The sequence below is a fragment of the Grus americana genome, chromosome 1 (genome assembly GCF_028858705.1).
Source record: "Grus americana isolate bGruAme1 chromosome 1, bGruAme1.mat, whole genome shotgun sequence".
Lineage (NCBI taxonomy): Eukaryota > Metazoa > Chordata > Aves > Gruiformes > Gruidae > Grus > Grus americana.
Genome location: NC_072852.1, coordinates 216,892,382 through 216,910,437, shown reverse-complemented (window position 1 = coordinate 216,910,437; position 18,056 = coordinate 216,892,382). Strand labels below are relative to the sequence as shown.

Genomic DNA, 18,056 nt, shown 5'->3' with positions numbered 1-18,056 from the left:
AAGAGAGAGATGGACATAATTTGAGTTGTGATTCATTTGACAGGACATGTGCTTTGGGAGGAAATAAATTGCTGTCTGCCTGCTTCTGTCCGTTGGCTTTAAAGAGAATAGGGAGGTGTCTACACCGTAAAGGTTTGCATCTGGCCACATAAATCCCACATTTTGAAGACTTTTTCGTGATACAATATTTGTCTGTAGTAAAAACTCACAAGCTGCACATGTGGTTTCCTAATGTTTTCACAAGATGCGTGAATACAAAGAATAGATTGTACTGGCTTTGTTTAAGCTTTTCAAAGGAAGCAAGTCCTGGTGATAGTGGTATCTGCATCCCCGTTACTCTGATGGTACTGTGCTGCCAGGTATGGCATAGCCACTGCAATCGTGTGCACAGCGTGAAAATCGATTGAGAGAGCAGGTTCTTAACTCTTGAAAAACTGCAAAATTTGAACTTCTGTGGTTGATCTGTCTGCTGTGAAAACTGCTTTTTGGGGAAAGAAATGAATAGCTAAAACTTATGAAGCTTGTGAATAGGCCTTAATGAAAAGCACGTGCTTGGCTCAAATTATGTTGATTAAAAAAATTAATTAGAAATGCCAGAGTATGTGAACAGTAGAAAATTTGAGTGTTGGACAAAAATAGTGCCTGTGTGCTCAGATGCTTAGTTACATGGATTTACAAGTTAATTAAGCAGGAGGAAAAGTTTAAGTACCCAGACAGCTTAGCTTTACACAAGGAAGTTCTCATGAACCTTCTTGTTTTGGGGCAGGGACAAGATCCTCAGGCAAACATAGTGCTGCTAATAAGTTGTTCATGCCATATGGAAATGACGAATGTTCTTCCAACCATTTGTTTTAAAAAGGCTAACTAACAAAAATTAACCACCCCAACTGGAAAACTAAAATTTTGGAGGTTTTTGTCCCTTGGCCATATTGTCAGATTTCCTGAAAAGAGGTCACTTAAAGGCTTTCTAAATATTATGTAGCTGGTAGTAATAGGTTATACAGTAACACGTTTCACCTTTCATATAACACTCGGGATGGGCCAAATTCATCTGAGGTCATGTTCTGGACATGTCTCCATAATCAAGCTCTCAGCACGTTTGCAGCACTAATGGGAATAGGTTTATATTTAGTATTCTCTTAGTTTTCTGTCCTTTCTTTTCTGTAAACTTTGAAAAATAGACCTTTCAGTATTATGTGGTGTTGGGAAGATGGGATATGCTGGCAGTCACTGAAGAAAGGGCTTAAAATCCTGTATGTTAAAATTTGTTCCTAGATACAAAAAGTAGTATCTTGTATTCTACAACAGCTTTTCATGGCGGTGTGACGCTTAAAGCAATTGGCTAATAGCTTTTCTGCATCTGAGTGAGTATGTGAGTGCCTGAAATCTTCCCAAATTTCTGCCTGGAGACAAAAAGTGCTCTAAGAACTAGTGAAACTTGCCCCTTTGAAGTTTTGCTTCCTATATTTTTGTGTCTCCAGTCAAAACCACTTTCTCTAGGGTTTAACCGTTCCTTCAGCAAACGGGATGGCATGTTTGTGCTATTTAGCCAGCCATTTAGTGTAAATTGAAAGGATTTTGGTTGTATTTTTGTTTAAAAAAAAATTGTCTTTTTAACAACAATAACAATCTGATGCAATTTGAGTGCTGGAGATGAGTAAAACACCAGCTGCAGACAACTGCTGTAATATTGCTAATATCTAATCTGGCTGAAGTTGATTTAAATAATACTTGTAGGTGTTAAAGGGCTGCTGCCGCTGCCACATGTGCAGTGGATGTAATCTAGTGGATTAAATCTTGAGAACTAGAGCAACTCCAGAAGCCACACAGGCTGTGCCTTCATTAAAAAAAAACCAAACCCTAAGGTTCTCACAGTTCTGGTGATAAGCAAATAAATCTGGCTGCAGTGCCCTGGACAGGTAAACATGACTTTTCAAACCAGGTCATAACACTAAGCGAACAGTTTCCGTGTATTTCACATCACAGCAATGATGGCCCAGGTTCAGTGACTTTAAATGGTCTGAGATTTTGGATTAGATCTGAGGCAGAAATCCTTGACTATGAGGGTGCTGAGGCCCTGGCACAGGTTGCCCCCAGAAGCTGTGGCTGCCCCTGGCTCCCTGGCAGTGTTGAAGGCCAGGTTGGATGGGGCTTTGGGCAAGCTGGGCTAGTGGAGGGTGTCCCTGCCCATGGCAGGGGGTGGGACTGGATGGGCTTTGAGGTCCCTTCCAACCCAAACCAGTCTGGGATAAGATTGCCAGTGACAAAACACTGCTCTGAGGAGGACCAGAGCTCAAATTCTGAACTAGCAACTAATCACTACCTTCTAAGTTAGAGGCTCAAAGAAACTTGCAGTGTGCTGTTGGGCATGTTGATACATGGCAAATAGAAATATAAGCTACTAGAAATTGTCTTAAGTTCCAGTGCCGTAATTATACTCACCTTTTTCAGGTTTCATAATCTGTCATAGGCCAAGGGTGTACTTCAAGACTTTGTTTCAGGATTTGCCATTTGTAATAACCATTCATTTAAAGAAGAGTGCGTGTCTTATCAGTGAAGAGATATTATTTAAGATGACAAATGTATGTTTGCAGCCTGAAACTTTGAGATGTTGGTAAAATCAACTATCTTAATTGACCAAGACTAAAACATGGGGGCACAATATAAAATCAGCTTTTGTTTAGCTCTACCTGTCTACCTTAAAAATAAGGTTTTTAAGATACATTGCTTGTGTGTTTATATTCTTCCACCTTTATGAGCAGTCTTATCAAACGAACAGAACTTAGACAAGTTGATCTCTGAAACTTGACATTGAGACAAAAGTATGCAGTCAACGTAAGCAGCTGTAATGTTGAAAAACTCATTAGTAGCTCAGAGTAGTTTCTGTGAGACTACAGAGTCAGTGGAATTGCATGTGCCAAATGCAGTAACTGCCTTTGGGCAGCTATTTTTAACACATGGAAATTATGCTAAACTTGAAGCTGTTTTTCATAAGCTCTCAGAATGGGGAATGATGGAGTGAGCAAAGTCTTCATGGGCTCACACTACTCTGTGCTAAGGGGTATCTCAGGGGTGCACTGACCTGTTTACAGCTAAGGAGAAGCATAAGACAAGTCAGTCTTGAAAAATGTCGGTGTCCCATCTTGACAGTCAGTCAGACTTCGCTATTGTATAGTTGCCATAAGCACCAGTCCCAAACTTTTGGCTTCCAAATGTTTGGTGGGATGAAAAGGAGGGAAAACAAGAAGAAAACCTGCTATTGGCTACTGTCTGTTGTGCAGCATCTGATAACAAACCCAGAGATGAGCCGCACAAAGCTGTACTGTCTTGAACTTCCCTGAAGTTCCTCTATTTCTGTCCTCAGCTCCGGGAAAGAAGTGAACCCAGCGGACATGTGCAGTAGGCAGGATTCAGCCTCTGCAGTTTTGACTGCATGGAAATAGAGAGTTGCCCTTTTACCCTGTTACTTTTAGCAAGCTGGTAGGTGCACAGAGATAAGGGGAGGTAGGAAGGATTTTTTTTTTTTAAATCTGAAATATGCACTGACAGTTAAGTCTCTTGTTTCTAGCTTTTTTGTTTGCCATTCCCTCAGAGAAGGGTCCCAAACGATAGCTGTGACCAAAACCTTTCTAAATGCTGTAGTTATAGACGTGCACGCAGTAGGAATAGCACCGCATCCTGAGAAGATGGCCTGTGTGTGGCAGGAAAAGGTTGTCACTAATAGTCTGATGCTCTTGTAGTGCCTTGTTCTAGCTTTTCCTGTGAGTATCTTAGCAATCAAATTGCTGGCTCATGTTGCAGACTTCCATGTTGCTACTGCTGCTGCCATCACCCGCTCCCAGCAGATGTGGAAATACACCGTCTCAAGTGCGGAATGGGTAGTAGAATTCCTCTTAGCCTGACTTGTGCTCTTAAATCAGTAAGTTCCTCTGCTAAAACTTCCCTTTGCTAGTGATAAGTGTGGTGGTTTTTCTGTGATGGCCAGACTTGATGTTTCTAACTAGGAAAGATTTCCACCTGGAAGACTTGGCTCTTCGTACTGTATAGGCAGCCAAGACGAGGCAGGCATCCCCTTGGCTTCAGACGTGAAAACCTAGGTGGCCTAAGGCCAGCATAAATAAATATGAACTGTAATTGGGCCTCTTGAGTGCCTCTGTATACTTTAATAAGCAGTACTGAAATGGATGAACAGTGTAACAAGTGTCATCTCCCTTGGCCTCAAAACAATGTGAGTTGGAGTAGTAGGGTGGTGTCTTCCTGGGAAGTAGCGATGGAGATGGAAACTGGGATCTGAATATTTTTTTTTGAGAGGTTCCTTGGGGATTTTGATCTGTGGCTCAGACTTTCGGACAAATCTGTTCCCAGGCATTTCACTTGTGTGGTGCTAAGCTATATGGAAACTGAGGCTAATCAGTCATCAGAATAGTCAATTTACAAGCCTGACTTTTGCCAAAATCTGTAGGAGAGAGCGGCATGGGTCACAGCAAGTTGAAACAATCCATGAAGCATGAGAGAGGTGGGGTTTTTGTATGTTAACTACAGGGTTAATAGTCGTCTGCTGCTCCTGCTCTTATCTTCAGCTTTCCTAACATGCCATGTGGAATAAAACACCCCTACAGTGGCAGATTTTTAGCATAAGCATGATAGGTATGTTGCTAGCTCTGGATCAAATTTGATTTCAGAGAACTGAGAGAGAGATTACACTGAGCTGTGCAGAACTTCAAAAATAGCTTTATTCTGCTTCTTTATTTGTCATCGCATGTGAAAAACTGTATCAATGAAGCAATGTTCAATTAGAAGTCATAACCCAGTCTTTCTCCTTTTTCTGATGAAAAATTGAGCATGTCACTTAGGTATCTGTTAGAAAATTATTTAGCTGGAAGTGTTTAAGAAGGAGGAATTTGTGAATGGCATTGGGACTCTTCTTTTGTTACAACTTTGTCCTGGATGTGGCCTTAAGAATGGTGCTAATTGCTTTATCTGTCAGCCTGGGCAAAGACATCAGCGATGTTCTGCAGTCATGTCTGCAGAACACCTAACCACATCAGGGAAAGTCAATACTGCATTGTGACTGAGAACAAATACAATGGGTTAAAGATCTCACATTGGGGAAAATGCGCTAATCTCTTTGATAATTAAAACCAGGGCAAGGTGGGGAATGCACCTATGACTGAGAAGCTGCAGAATTGTCCTGTGAGCATTACGACCATCCTTTTCTCTGGTGGGAGATCTTGCTTCTCTACTTCAGCTGCAGAATTCTAGTTCTCCTGGAAGTAAACTTTGCTTTGAGTTTGAGGATGACTTCCAGGAAAAAGTGCATCAGTATACAGCTTGAAAAAGTGAGTCACCTGAATATTGACTTGTGTTTCTCCTCCTTCTCCCTCCAGTGGGTGTGAGGCCTGTGCTTAATTGTCCCAAACACCTTATCAGTTGCATGGACTGTGATTGGAAGAACACAATCAACTTGAGAGCAGCTGTTTCCCTTTTTGGGTGGAACCTGTAACCCATTGTACTTGAATTTATGCATCTTCCTTTCACTTGTGCAGTGAACTCCAGTATTTGCCTCACTCACTGTCTCAGAGTAAGAATTCAATCTTAAATTAAGGTTTGTTGGCAACTTACAGGTCAGCAAAAGCCTGTTGGATTATACCAGTGTCACTGTCCTGGTAGAACTCATCTGTACGTATTTATGCCCTTTGGAAATTTGTATTTGCATATAACTTACATTTTTGCTCTGTACAACATCTTGAATATGATTCTGTCTGGTGCCCTGGCAGCAAGGTTTCTGTAATCCCAAACTGATAAGCACCAGTGTAAAGAGCAAAAAAAATGCCACTTTCTCTGTCATTTGCCACAAATACATTTGTTCTTTGAATATAAAATCAAGCTGTAAATCCATCTCAATGCTGGAGTGAAATCATGGAATTATAGAATCATAGAATCTCCAAAGCCCATCTAGTTCCAGGCCCCTGCCATGGGCAGGGACACCCTCCACTAGCCCAGCTTGCCCAAAGCCCCATCCAACCTGGTCTTCAACACTGCCAGGGAGCCAGGGGCAGCCACAGCTTCTCGGGGCAACCTGGGCCAGGGCCTCAGCACCCTCACAGGGAAGAATTTCTGCCTCACATCTCATCTCCATCTCCCCTCCTGCAGCTTCAGGCCATTCCCCTTGGCCTGTCCCTCCCTGCCCTTGTCACCAGCCCCTCTCCAGCTTTCCTGGAGCCCCTTTGGGGACTGGAAGGGGCTCTAAGGTCTCCCCGCAGCCTTCTGTTCTCCAGGCTGAACAAGCCCAACTCTCTCAGCCTGTCTCCATAGCAGAGGTGCTCCAGCTCTTGTATCATCAATTAATCTTGATGAATCTATGAATTTGAATAAGAGGACTAGAGACATCTCAAGTTTTGTGACTTCTTTTTTGAAAAAAAAAAAATTGTTTGTGCTTCACATTAAGACTCTTCTGCTCATGACCCATGTGTACTGAAGGTGATCCATATACTAGATAGCTCCTTTAAGCATTCCTCACGCTGGAGGCCAGCACCTCCCCTGCTGCTGGTCTGATAGACATATTTTTTCCTTTTCTTCTCCATCTGCAAATAGCTCAAAGCATCCAGTGTTGCAATGTCCACCTGAACTTGATTATTCAGAAACTTAATTTGAGTCTTACATGTGTAAGTCAATTAAAACTGTTTGAGAGAATGATGGAAAGTATCTGTGCTTCAACAGCACTGGCTTGAGTTTTGTACAGCACTGGCTCTTGCAGAGGTTTAATGTCATAAATGAACAAGTCAGACTTACATTTTATTCTCTTCTTACTCCCCACTGTCTTCTCTCACCCTACATCTGCTTTTGACAAATTGTAGGTATAGGTTTCCAAGGAAATTGGGAAAGTGAGTATATGATTATAAATTAGAAAAATTTTTCTTGTGGGAAAGTAGATGTAGCAAATGATGGTTTAAGGGGCCATGTAGAAAATGTTATAGCTGGCTGGCACTTTCCATAATCTAATTTCTGGACTGATATAAAGTAGTGTGTGTTCCATTTTTTTGTATTTAATAGGAAAGTCTTGGATTTTTTTTTTTTCTTTAACAGTAGGTTTGGGTATTTTACTTCCATGATCCTACATGTCAGTGCCAGAAGCGTTCTGTTCTGTTTTCTAAATCCCTGGTAGTAATTCTCAGTTTAAATTTAGCTTCATTGTAAACCAAGGTTGTTCTGGCAAATAAGACCATAGGCACTTATTTCTCTTGTGAGAAGTAGCTGTATTATGTGACTGTGGTAATTAATTGATGTATTTATGGCTTAAAGTTCTGTACATGAAAAATCCAGATGTGTCTAATAGAAGCACATAGGTATTTGGAGTGTATGATAGAACTACAAAATTGTGTATCAAATGCCTAATAAAGTTGAGGCTCTTTCATTAATGTAAATATAAGTGTATGTTAGTTTAATAGGCTCAACTGTCACTACACTCCAGCTTTCAGTTTTTTTTGAAGATTGCAACCAGGAGTGAACTTGCTATATAAACTAGTAAATCACTAAACAAATTCATGACCAAGAGGATATCTCAATTGCAAGATACTGCACTGTGTCTTAAAGTGCTTCAGCTGAACCTTCAAACGTTGCCTCAGACGTACTGCAGGCTGAAAGAGAGCAAATGTGTTGCTGCAGCACATTCCCAAGTTGTAAAGTCAAGTTATGTTGGACCACTGCGTTGTCCAGTCTTTGGGATGTCAAGAAAACTGCTTGATCTTGCAAAAAAAGACAAGGATGTTACTGCAAAGAAATCCTGTAATGGTGAAGAGGTCCAAAACTTGGCAAATTTTTTTTTTCTTCCAAGTCAGTACCCACATGGAATTGATCAGCAGAAAATTGTATGTTAGAATTGTTTTGGATCTTACAGCCAAGGTAGAAAGTAGGGGATTTTGGGGGGAGAAGAGGATACAATTGTATTTCAGACTTGAAAAGCCTCGAAGAATTACCCTGAATAGTCCATATTTCAGCAACTTGGGAACTAGCAAGAGCAGAGGAGATATGTTGAATTTTTGCCTGCTGGTTCTTCCTAGACTGGTTAGGGATGCAGCTTTTGTTGGTCTTAGCTTACAGTACATGGCTAATGGTTTTGTGTCTATCCCACTGTCTTTTAAACTTCTTAATGAAGGGAAAGTATTTTGTTTCCTCTTAGTCTCCCCCATCTCAGAAAACAGGTGATAAGAGAATGGGAGTAGAACGGCAGATTCATGGATCACCACATCTAAAGTATGTTAGGGTGGTAAGGAATTTCAGTGTCTGCTTTGCTTTTCAGTTCTTTCCCAGGCAGCAGCATGCGACTCACCTGATGTTGGACGATTGCACGGCAGCTCTCAGGGCCCCAAGCAACAACAGTAAATCTGTCACAGCGTTCGTATTACTCTGCTGCTGGCTGACAATGGCTGTGAGCTGCTGCAGAGACACCAGAACAGCCTGCAGACACAGGATGACGACACTGTTGGCTAAGCTATCCCTTTAAAAAGGCTTGAGTTTCTGCTCTAACTGGCTTGGCTTTCCTGACTGCTGAAGGAAATTTGGTAGCAGGCCAGTGGCCTCTTGAAGCCCTGAATTAGCTCTTTAAGTGCTATGGAAGTGCTAATTTTGATAATAAATAATAATTAAAAAAACCCTTCTTGAACAATCTAGGAAGAATCCTGCGTTGGCTTATAGCACATAAATTATGCCATCAGTTGGCTCATTGTTGTCAATTACTAAACCAAGGCAGACTGTACTCAAAGCACAAATTGTGCTAACTTTAGGCTGTAGTGTTAGACTTGCATTCAAACCAGAAATGGAAACAATACATGGTCAATTAGCATTGAAATTTCTCTCCATTCATTATATTCAAATTTTAATCCAGATTTATGACCTCAACTCGTTGATCTCCATTCATCTGTGCACTCATAAAAAATCTGTCTTGTGCATGCAGAAATGATGGACGCAATTTCCATGCTGATATTCTTATGGCTTAGTTTGCGTTCCTGTTGTTGGATGACCAAAGAATTCTGTGTGGGTGCAGTGGGGGCTTTTTTGGCTGGGGAAGGGAGATATTTGTTGATAGTTGCTGCTTTTGTGATGTGAAGTCCCTAAAATTTTTATCTTGGAAGGCTTAACTTCGGATATGGTCATGATCATACTGTTACCATTGTAAACTTCTCGGAACAGCGGTGAACGTACTGGGATTGCAAGAAAGAAAACTTAGTGATACTGGTTGGCTCAATGTAAATGGCACTATTTGGCATCAAGGCAGCCAAGTTTAACTGCAGGGTTGGGTTTTTTTTATATTGCAAGAAATGCCTGGATGATGTTTGGCTTAAAAAGAAAACCATTTCTTATTAAAAATGGACTTGATTGCTGAATTAGTCTGTATAGCAGTCTTTATAGGTTAGGAATATACTTTTGGGTATAGATTCACCAAATTGAATAAGCGTCCTAAAGTGCATACTGGTTTGAGAAGTCAGACTAAATAGATGTTTGTTCCTTATCCTTGGGCACAGGCAGAAGAACTTGAAGCTGTTATAAAATTTGTAGGTTGTTATCTGACTATCACTGTGAGGAACTCACATGGCAAATGACCCTTCTAACAGTTGATGAGTTTTTATAAATACTTTTTCGAAGAGTAAAACACTTTTCAGCAGTCAGATTTTGCTACCTACATGGTGTGATGTGAAGACTTGTACAATGTCTTTCTTAATCCACTAACAGACTAAATCAGGAATGTTCTTCCAGTATAAAATTAGATGAAGGTGAGAGAAAGCGAACAGGAAATGTCGCTCTGTTATTACTCCTTACCTATAAGTTTTAGCCTTGGGTAAGGCGTTCTTATGTCTGGAAAGAAAATGTTCCACCATTTTGGAAAGGGACAGGCTGGAAACTGTTGAAGTAGGAAACTTAGCCCCAGCTGTACAGTATGACAGCAGAGATCTAAATGACATCCAGGATGGTCAGCAAAACTCAGCTGTGGCCTGCGTAACCGTATGTTACCTAGCCAACAGCCAACAGTATTTGGGAAGGTGGGAGTTACAAGTAGTAGTTCCCAGTAGGAAATGAGCATTTCCAGGAGGTCTCGATACTCCATCAGGGACCTGAGACTGAGCCCTTGGGTGACCCAGCACCCAGCGCTGCTGGCCTCAGCAGTCTTTTTCCACCCCTGAAGCCTTTAGCAGCCAGCAGAGCCATGCTGCCTGATAGATGATTTAGATGGGGTACAGCTACCCCCGAAAAGCTCCCAGGCTGTGTGTGGTGTGAACAGTCCGAGGAGCCCTAAGGAAACGAAAGGAATCACTTAGTATAACTTCAAACAAAAATCTATTACAGAGAGTGTCATTTAGGAGAAACAAGTGTGAAAGAGCTAAAGCAGTCTGACTTACATGCTATAACTAAATGAATACTTGTAAAAGAGTCCTAAATTGCAATGACCTTATTTAATATTACTAGCACTGCTTGTTCCCCGTTGTCTGTGTATAATCTCCTCTCTGTGTATTTTTTTGCTGGGCTAGGTGGTTTAGGTGCTGTCCTTGCACTAATTAACCAATACGTAATGTATGCTGTTGAGGTGAGACGGGATGCTGAGGGGAGATGGTGTGAGGAGAAATGCTTTGTGGTTACTCATATGTGAAGCACGTAGCCTGGTTGTCTTGGTCTAGCTGCATACAGGCCATTAAAAACCGTTAGCAAAAAAACTTTAAATAGCAATGCCTCAATTACTTATAAATCTGGAAGAGATTAGAGAACATAAAAAGGAGCTGAGTAACCTCTTCTGGTGCTCCAGTGCTTTGGTCTTTGGCTGACAGCAAATTCGTAGTCTTGCTTTAGTAAAATTAAGCATTGCTATGAAGAGGCAGAGATTTTTAATTTTGGTTAAACGGAGATGATCATTAAAATGTGCATTGAAGCAGGCTTGGTCTTTTCATTGTGTTTGCCTGGCAAAGCACTAACGTCATGCTGTAGGTTATCTGACCGTGTTTTTGCTGTTCTGACTAGACCTTAGTTAAGTGCTTATCCCAGCAGCACGGCTGCCTGGAGAATATCTTTACAAAAGGAGAAGCCATTAGTAATGAAACTGGGAATGGGAAAAGTAAGCCTGGGTTTGCATGCCTTAAAAGACATAGTCTACGTCTGCAGACCAACTCTCATTTTTTCTACTAAATACGTTAATTTCTGCTCCATCTTAATTTTAAGAAAAATGTTAATGCCTGTCTTCAACCTGCTTTTGCCATTGCTTTCCTCTGCCTGATTTTTTTCTTCAATAAATATGGCAAATAATCAGTTTTCCCTCTTCACCCTGAAGCCAGGGCTAATGATCAGAAACACATCATCATCTTTTCATGCTTCAGAGATGATTCAGTTAATCTCAGGTTTTTGTTACAGATGGACCCATAGCATATTTGGAGATTACTAAAGGGTGGTTTGTGCTCTTGGCCTGGGTGGCTGTGTGTTATCTAAAAGATACTTGCACTTTTTAAAGCTGGCCTATGTTAACAATGCTCACGGTAACTGTCGTGTGTATCTGTCTTGATGTTAACAGTGTTATAACTTAATTGTTACAAGAGATCCCGATGCTTACCTGCTCTCTCACCTACAGCTTTGCCTTATCAACATCTATTGAATTTAACAAGTGAGAAGAACGTTTGGTACTTGATTGAATTTAGAGACTCGCTGGTTTGCTTTGGCTACTCATTTATAAACTGTGCAAGTTATGATTCCTCTTTTAATGTTACATTTCGAAATAGAAGCTGACAATCTGAATTCATATTACTGCTGCTGGTTTGGAGACAGCTGGCGCGTTTGTTGTTAGGAGACGTGTGGGGAACCTCTGGTACAGCTGTAACTTCTCTTCTTACAGGCTTCACAGAGCCCAGTGTGCAATTAAACAGACTCAGGTAACTGTTCAGAAGATAGGAAGGGAGATTGAAGAAAAGCTGAGATGTACATCTACAAGCAACGAACTGGTAAGTTTGATTATTTAAAACCGTATTTCTACAGGCTTGCCAAAGCATCTGGCTGATGTCTTGACTTATTCTTTTAGCACTTGAACTTGAACTTGTTATTTTAAACCTGTCATTTCACGTGGGAACGCATCTGAGAAGTGTAATGTAATGGATTTTTAGGTTTGTGTGTGTGACTCGGATTGATAGATTGCTTATCCTATTTTTACTTTTGTTTCATATAATTGCTTTTATACTATTAAAGCATAAACATTGGACAACACGTGAAAGAGGTTTATCAGGAAAAACATTTTTAATGATTTAGATAAATCTTGACAGGAACCTGTGGTGGATTTAGAGCAAGGTGAGTCTACTGGCTGTATCTTCTTGCACCCTGCTCCCTTTGGGTGAACAGAATTAATGCAAAAGCTGTCACTCAAGTGACATGTTCATTTTAAGTAGGAATTGTATCAGATTTTGCAATAGCTTTTGACAGTTTGTTTTGCCTGTCCTCTTCCCCTCTCCAAAAAAAGTGTTCTGGCACTAGTCTCTACTTTCTGCACAGAAGGGCTGAGCTCAGCTCAAAGCAGTGAGTTGACAGAATAGGATTGGCTCGTGGAGACTTCATTATATTGGTACTCACTGGCACGCGTCTGGTGCCGTGTATGGGAAAGGGCAAATTTGTGATGGGAAGTTACTTTATTGCTGTAAGGTAGTCTGGGTTTGAGAGCACTCAGCTAATTTCCAAAAGTGTCAAACTGGCTTAAGGGCTTGACAAAATGGAAAAACTGGAGTTTACTCACTCGAATTACAGGGTCGTATTGTAGACAAAGCAGCAAAGTTGTCAACTCCCTTAAAGGGCAGCATAACATCTCCTGTGAGTGACTCCAACCCAGAGCTACTTTGCCTTCTGTGGGTATCTTTGCTGTTAAAAGGTTTTTAACCATCTTTTTTTCCAATTATGGATACCCTTGTCCCTCCATGCAAAGGCTTTTCATTTATAAGTATGTGTGAGCAAAACTACATGAAGAACACTAAAACCAAAAATGGCAACAGTCGTACACATGATGCAACTTCCTAGCAACAATGGACTATGGTATAAGGAAATGATTACCTATTTTTCTTTTCCTTTGTTCAATAGTGGAAACTCTTGTTGGGCTTCCATTCCCCCTTGTAAGTGTGTGAGCTATGGTTTCATTCCTTAATACTGAGTCATGTTTCCTGCTGAAGTCTTGAACTAGAAGGCTGAGCATACATGTGTAATTGAAGGAAATCTGAAGTAGAGGGAAGAGTTCAGCAAGAGCTGATTTTTTTTTTTCAGGCAGCTAGTGTTGAAGTAATATTATCTCCATTAACTGCTTGAAAAAGTGAAAGCTGGCAGAGTTATACAAGGTGGCAGTGTCTCCTAGTACTTACACAAGACTTGCTCACAGGAATGTCTGACTGCCCCTTTGAACTCTATCAGGGGTATGACTGGACCAAAGAGATGTAACTTCTCTCTTCCATTTTGAATCTGTCTTCAGTTATTCTCAATAAGGATATAGTAAACGTGGTAGATATTCCTTCCTTAAAACAAAACAAAGAAACACTTACAATAGAAAATCTTGCTTCACTGTGCACATGGCAGCATAATTTCTTAGTGGAGACGATGCATCAAAGAAAAAACCAAGATTCTTTTCAAACACAGGAATAGAATTTGTCCTGGACCTACTCTAAATCTAAAACTTTTAAAGAAGAGATCCTTCAAATATAATTGTGTGTAATGACGTAATCAGCTCCCCGCTATGGGTTCTTTCCTTTTGTATCCCTTTTTCTCTCGTCACCCTGAAGCTGGGAATTGGATCTAATAGCGTAGGTCAGACATTTCCAACCTTTTTCCGGCTCCGTGCCTCAATTTAGTATTGGATCCTCATCGCTCATATTCCCCTTTGTCAGGGAACGCTCATCGCACTATTACCTCTCTGCTGTTAGTCTCTATGTACTGGTCCTGCGGAAACTTCCTCCCACCTCTCCTTCCTCTCTTAATTTCTGCCCTAGGCTAGGTTGTGTTACTGAGCACAGGAGAGGAGGTTTCTCACAGGAGAAACAAGCACTGTGGGACACAGCTGAGTTTCCTTCAAAGCAGCAAAACGATAAGAGGTTTTTGATAATCTATTGCCTCTGGTAGTCTATGAGCTCAGCGTTTGGTCTGGCAGACACTGGTCTTGCCCTATTTTTTCCTTCCCTCCTATCACTGCTTTTATAGAACTACTTGTGTGCAGAAAATCTATAAAATTATTATTTTTTAAATCTATTTTTCTTCCAATAGAAAAAGGAGAGTGAATGTTTACAGTTGAAGATCCTGGTGCTACGTAATGAACTGGAGAGGCAGAAGAAGGCCCTTGGTCAAGAAGTAGCCTTGTTGCATAAGGAAAAAAATACTTTGCATGACAGAGGTAAGTGTAGAAATGTTACTGCTTCTGTTGCAGATATTCATAATCCGCTGATCAGAAGAGCTAGCTTATGATCATGGTGACCTAAATGAAGGTGGTGTTTCGGGTTTGACTGCTTTTTTTTTTTTTTTTTTTTTTTTAAATCTTGCTCCAGTGTGCTTGTGTTTTTCTTTATCTGAAGTTTGCAGCCAGATATAATCTCTTCACTGCCTGTGTTATACTGAATTCTGGACGGGAGTTTCTGGTATTGTGTCTCTAAATAACTTCTTACTATGATACCTCTCTTAAATCTGTGCTTCATGAAAATTTTATGAGAAAATCAGAAGAGTGGCACTGTGATGCGGTAAACAGTGGCTCGATGCAGGCAAGTTATAATGTCATGAGAGATGTTACTGTACCTGTGATTAGGATCTCATTTTAAGTTTTAGAAGACAAAAATCCCTCTTAATAGCTTATTACATAAGTGAAGGGTGAAATGCTCAGTCGTCTTGGTATTTTGTTTTACTGGGACAGTGTCCTATAGCTAAACGCTATATCGCTGTCTCTTTGGAGCTCACCAAAGACCAAGCTGGTCATGGATGTTTGATCTTGTTGCAGGACTTCATTTTTTAATTTATTTTAGTTTTAATACCTAGTTGAGTCTAAAAGAATTAGTCACTACTAAAAATAAGGTTTTTGCCATTTACTTAATTCCAGCTACGCAAGTATTGAGGTGCCTTAACTGAATTACTCTACTTCTGTGGACATGAGGGGAGCAGGTGTTAAAGGAGAATGAGGTTTCATTGGTTGTGTTTGGCTGGTGAATGGTGTGTAGTGCATGAAGACTTGTGTTCCTCCTGCACTGTCGTTCCCTGGTTTGGCAGCATAACATGGAAAATGGGCATCTAAGAGTAAATGGAGGATTATTGCCAACATTTGTGTCCGTATCTACTTTTTAAACTTCAGATAACTAAGAAAATACTCGATACTAATTTTTTTTCCTGATTCCTTGTGTTGTTTAGAGAATGCATTTGAGTCTGAATACCAGAAACTTCAAGAGCATAACGAATCCTTGCATGAATTAAGAAAGGAATGCACTGCGAAGAGGTAAAAGGACCTATGCTTTTTCTGCAGTTGGAAAGGAAATACAGCCTTGAGAGTAGGGCATTGGAAGTAGGACTCGTGGCACCAAATTTTTCCCAAAATTTTGCCCCAAAAGTTCTCTTAAACCATCTCTTCTACAATTTATAGATATCTAAAGTGATAATTAACAGTGGCAAGTCTAGAAGAGAACAGATGCTTGGTTGCACTTGTGGACTATGATAGGACTTTTAGGTCTGTTTTGGTGAAACACAGCTTTGTGATATTAATTATCATAGTCAAAATATGACTATAACATGAGGTATAACTGAAAATGAAAAGTTAGCTTTGTTTTCTGTAGTTACCTTTGTGGAATTACCTAGCTTTTTGCAGGAGTGGAGGTGATACTTGGGAAGATGCAGAAGGGATATGAGGGCTTGATACATTTAGCTAAAGCTTTTGAAGAAACTAATGGTTTTGGGATCTCTTTCCCCAAAGAGAACTCTTTTTGAAGACAAATGCCCAGCAAACTATTCGATGCAAGCAATTGCTGTCGGAGCTATCCTACATCTACCCTATTGATCTGGTATGTTTCTAGTGTTCTAAAAATCTGCTTGATGTGAAATGAACTTCCAATTTATTACACTTTGAGCAAATTGCGTGTTTTATTCGTGATGAAACTTGCTCTTTGCTCATGCTGTTTTTTCCAGCTTTTTCTTGGATTTGGTCCTTAAATTGCAAACCTCACGGGGAGAGGACTTGTGCCAGCATCTCTCAAATAGTCTCCACTATAAAAGTAGAATAGCTTCGCTGTAATTTAATGGATACTTTCCATTTTGTTTACAGCTATATAAAGTAACCCTGACAGTAGGCTAGCCGAACTTGAATGGAGTGCACATAAACAGATGTCAAAATATTGAGCTCCAAAACCTTTTATATAACGAATTGATTAAGATGAAGCTTTTCCTTTTTTAAAAAAAGTTGCATTTATTTCTGAATTTTATGAAATGTGGGCTAAAACACTATGTCAAAGTCACTCTGGATTTCATAGAATATTTAGGTTTTTTTCTTTACAAAAATACTTTGTTGTCGGCAGGTTTTGTGCAGGTTTCTGTTTTCTGGATGTTATTGTTCCATTCTCACTTTCCATTGTTGATTTTAAATTTGCAGAATGATCAAAAGGATTACTTTGTTTGTGGAGTCAAGCTTCCTAATTCTGAAGACTTTCAAGGTAGCTGGATATTCTTAATTTAATTGTTACAGTTGACACTGCTTCTAAACTTCATAAAAGTCAGTAAACTAATAGCAATGGCTTCGGATCCAAATTTCTGACTAGAAGAAAACTTGTGTGTTATTTATTCCTACTTCCTAGCTAGTACAAAGGAAGTTACTGTTGACTCTTAGAAAAGTACCTCTGTATTCTAAGACTCAATAATGAAAGGCTGGAGCAGGTTGCCCAGAGCAGCTGTGGAGTCTCTATCTTTGGGGATGCTCAAAACCCAACGGGACACGGTCCTGGGCAGCCTGCTGTAGCTCACCCTGCTCTGAGCAGGAGGCTAGGACTTCACAATTTCCAAAGGTGCCTTCCAAACTTAGTGATTCTGGTAAATAGTTGTGTCTGACCTAAAATTCCATTGTGGCTACTTTCAGCCCATAAATCTTGATGGGACAATGTACATGAATCTCCATTCAGTTTGCAGTAGTTGCTGGTGAACTTAACAAATATCATGCATAAATAAGACTTTAAAGCTGCCTGACAGTATGGAGTAATTTACAAGTCAGCTTCTACTTTAACTGTCAACAGTCATCCTGTTGCAGAAGAAAATATATAGTATGCCTGTTCTGTATAACAGTTGTCCAGGTAACTACATGCAGTCATCTACAAATGTTTGACGTGAATTGAAAATTTATTAAAATCCCCTTGAGAATTACTTGCTCACTCTGCAAAGCATGTGGTTTCTTGGGCAAAAGCCTAATCTATTGTCTAACTCTTTAAAGCCATCCCACAGGTATTAACTTGTGCTAACAACATGTAAATTGGATGCTAGAATAATGGAGGCATAATCTTTAAAAGAAGTTAATTTGTCAGTATGACAAAAATCAGTCTATTGCTTTGTTTTCCTGATGGCACTAAATGTGGTAATGAAGTCAATTTGGTAATTCTTGAGAAATCAGTTGTTTCCATCTTTTGGCCTGTTTTCAGTTTACTGGTATTAATTCCTTATGAAAGAATTACTAATTCTTTATCCAAGTCTCTAGAAATACTGCATTATGAGGAAGAAGTACTATGCATTTAACTTAGTGAAATACGCAGTTAAATTTGAAAACCAGCTGACATGTATCTTATTTTGGACTCTTAGTAAATAATTTTTTTTTAAAAAAAATTATTCTCTAAAAAGCCAGTTTTTCTGCAAGTGTTGAAGACTTGTTACAAAATCCTTTTTTGAAAGCAACATAACTATTAAACTCATATATCGTGTTGTGTTCTAATCGAGCTCAGTTTCATTGTTGTTGTTGAACATCATTATCAGCTTTCTGAGAAGGTGCTCTGTTTAAGCTCCCTTGTGCCTCAGAGGAGATGACTGTTGTGTTGTTTGTTTTGGTGTGTTTCCTT

At 40.0% G+C, this 18,056-nt stretch overlaps 1 protein-coding gene across 12 annotated transcripts in view; it reads left to right on the top strand.

Annotated features, from left to right (window-relative positions):
* The window catches only part of UVRAG (UV radiation resistance associated), a 101,555-nt gene that overhangs the window by 32,537 nt on the left and 50,962 nt on the right, over positions 1 to 18,056 (top strand). For all 12 annotated transcript variants that reach the window (XR_008578637.1, XR_008578638.1, XM_054836997.1 and 9 more), the window contains 5 exons: positions 11,870 to 11,975; positions 14,260 to 14,386; positions 15,385 to 15,469; positions 15,941 to 16,028; positions 16,613 to 16,673. Coding sequence is in view for 10 of the 12 variants with exons in the window: in XM_054836997.1 (XP_054692972.1) it covers positions 11,870 to 11,975; positions 14,260 to 14,386; positions 15,385 to 15,469; positions 15,941 to 16,028; positions 16,613 to 16,673 (467 nt within the window). In the remaining 2 variants the exon portion in view is untranslated. The remainder of the gene's footprint in view (positions 1 to 11,869; positions 11,976 to 14,259; positions 14,387 to 15,384; positions 15,470 to 15,940; positions 16,029 to 16,612; positions 16,674 to 18,056) is intronic.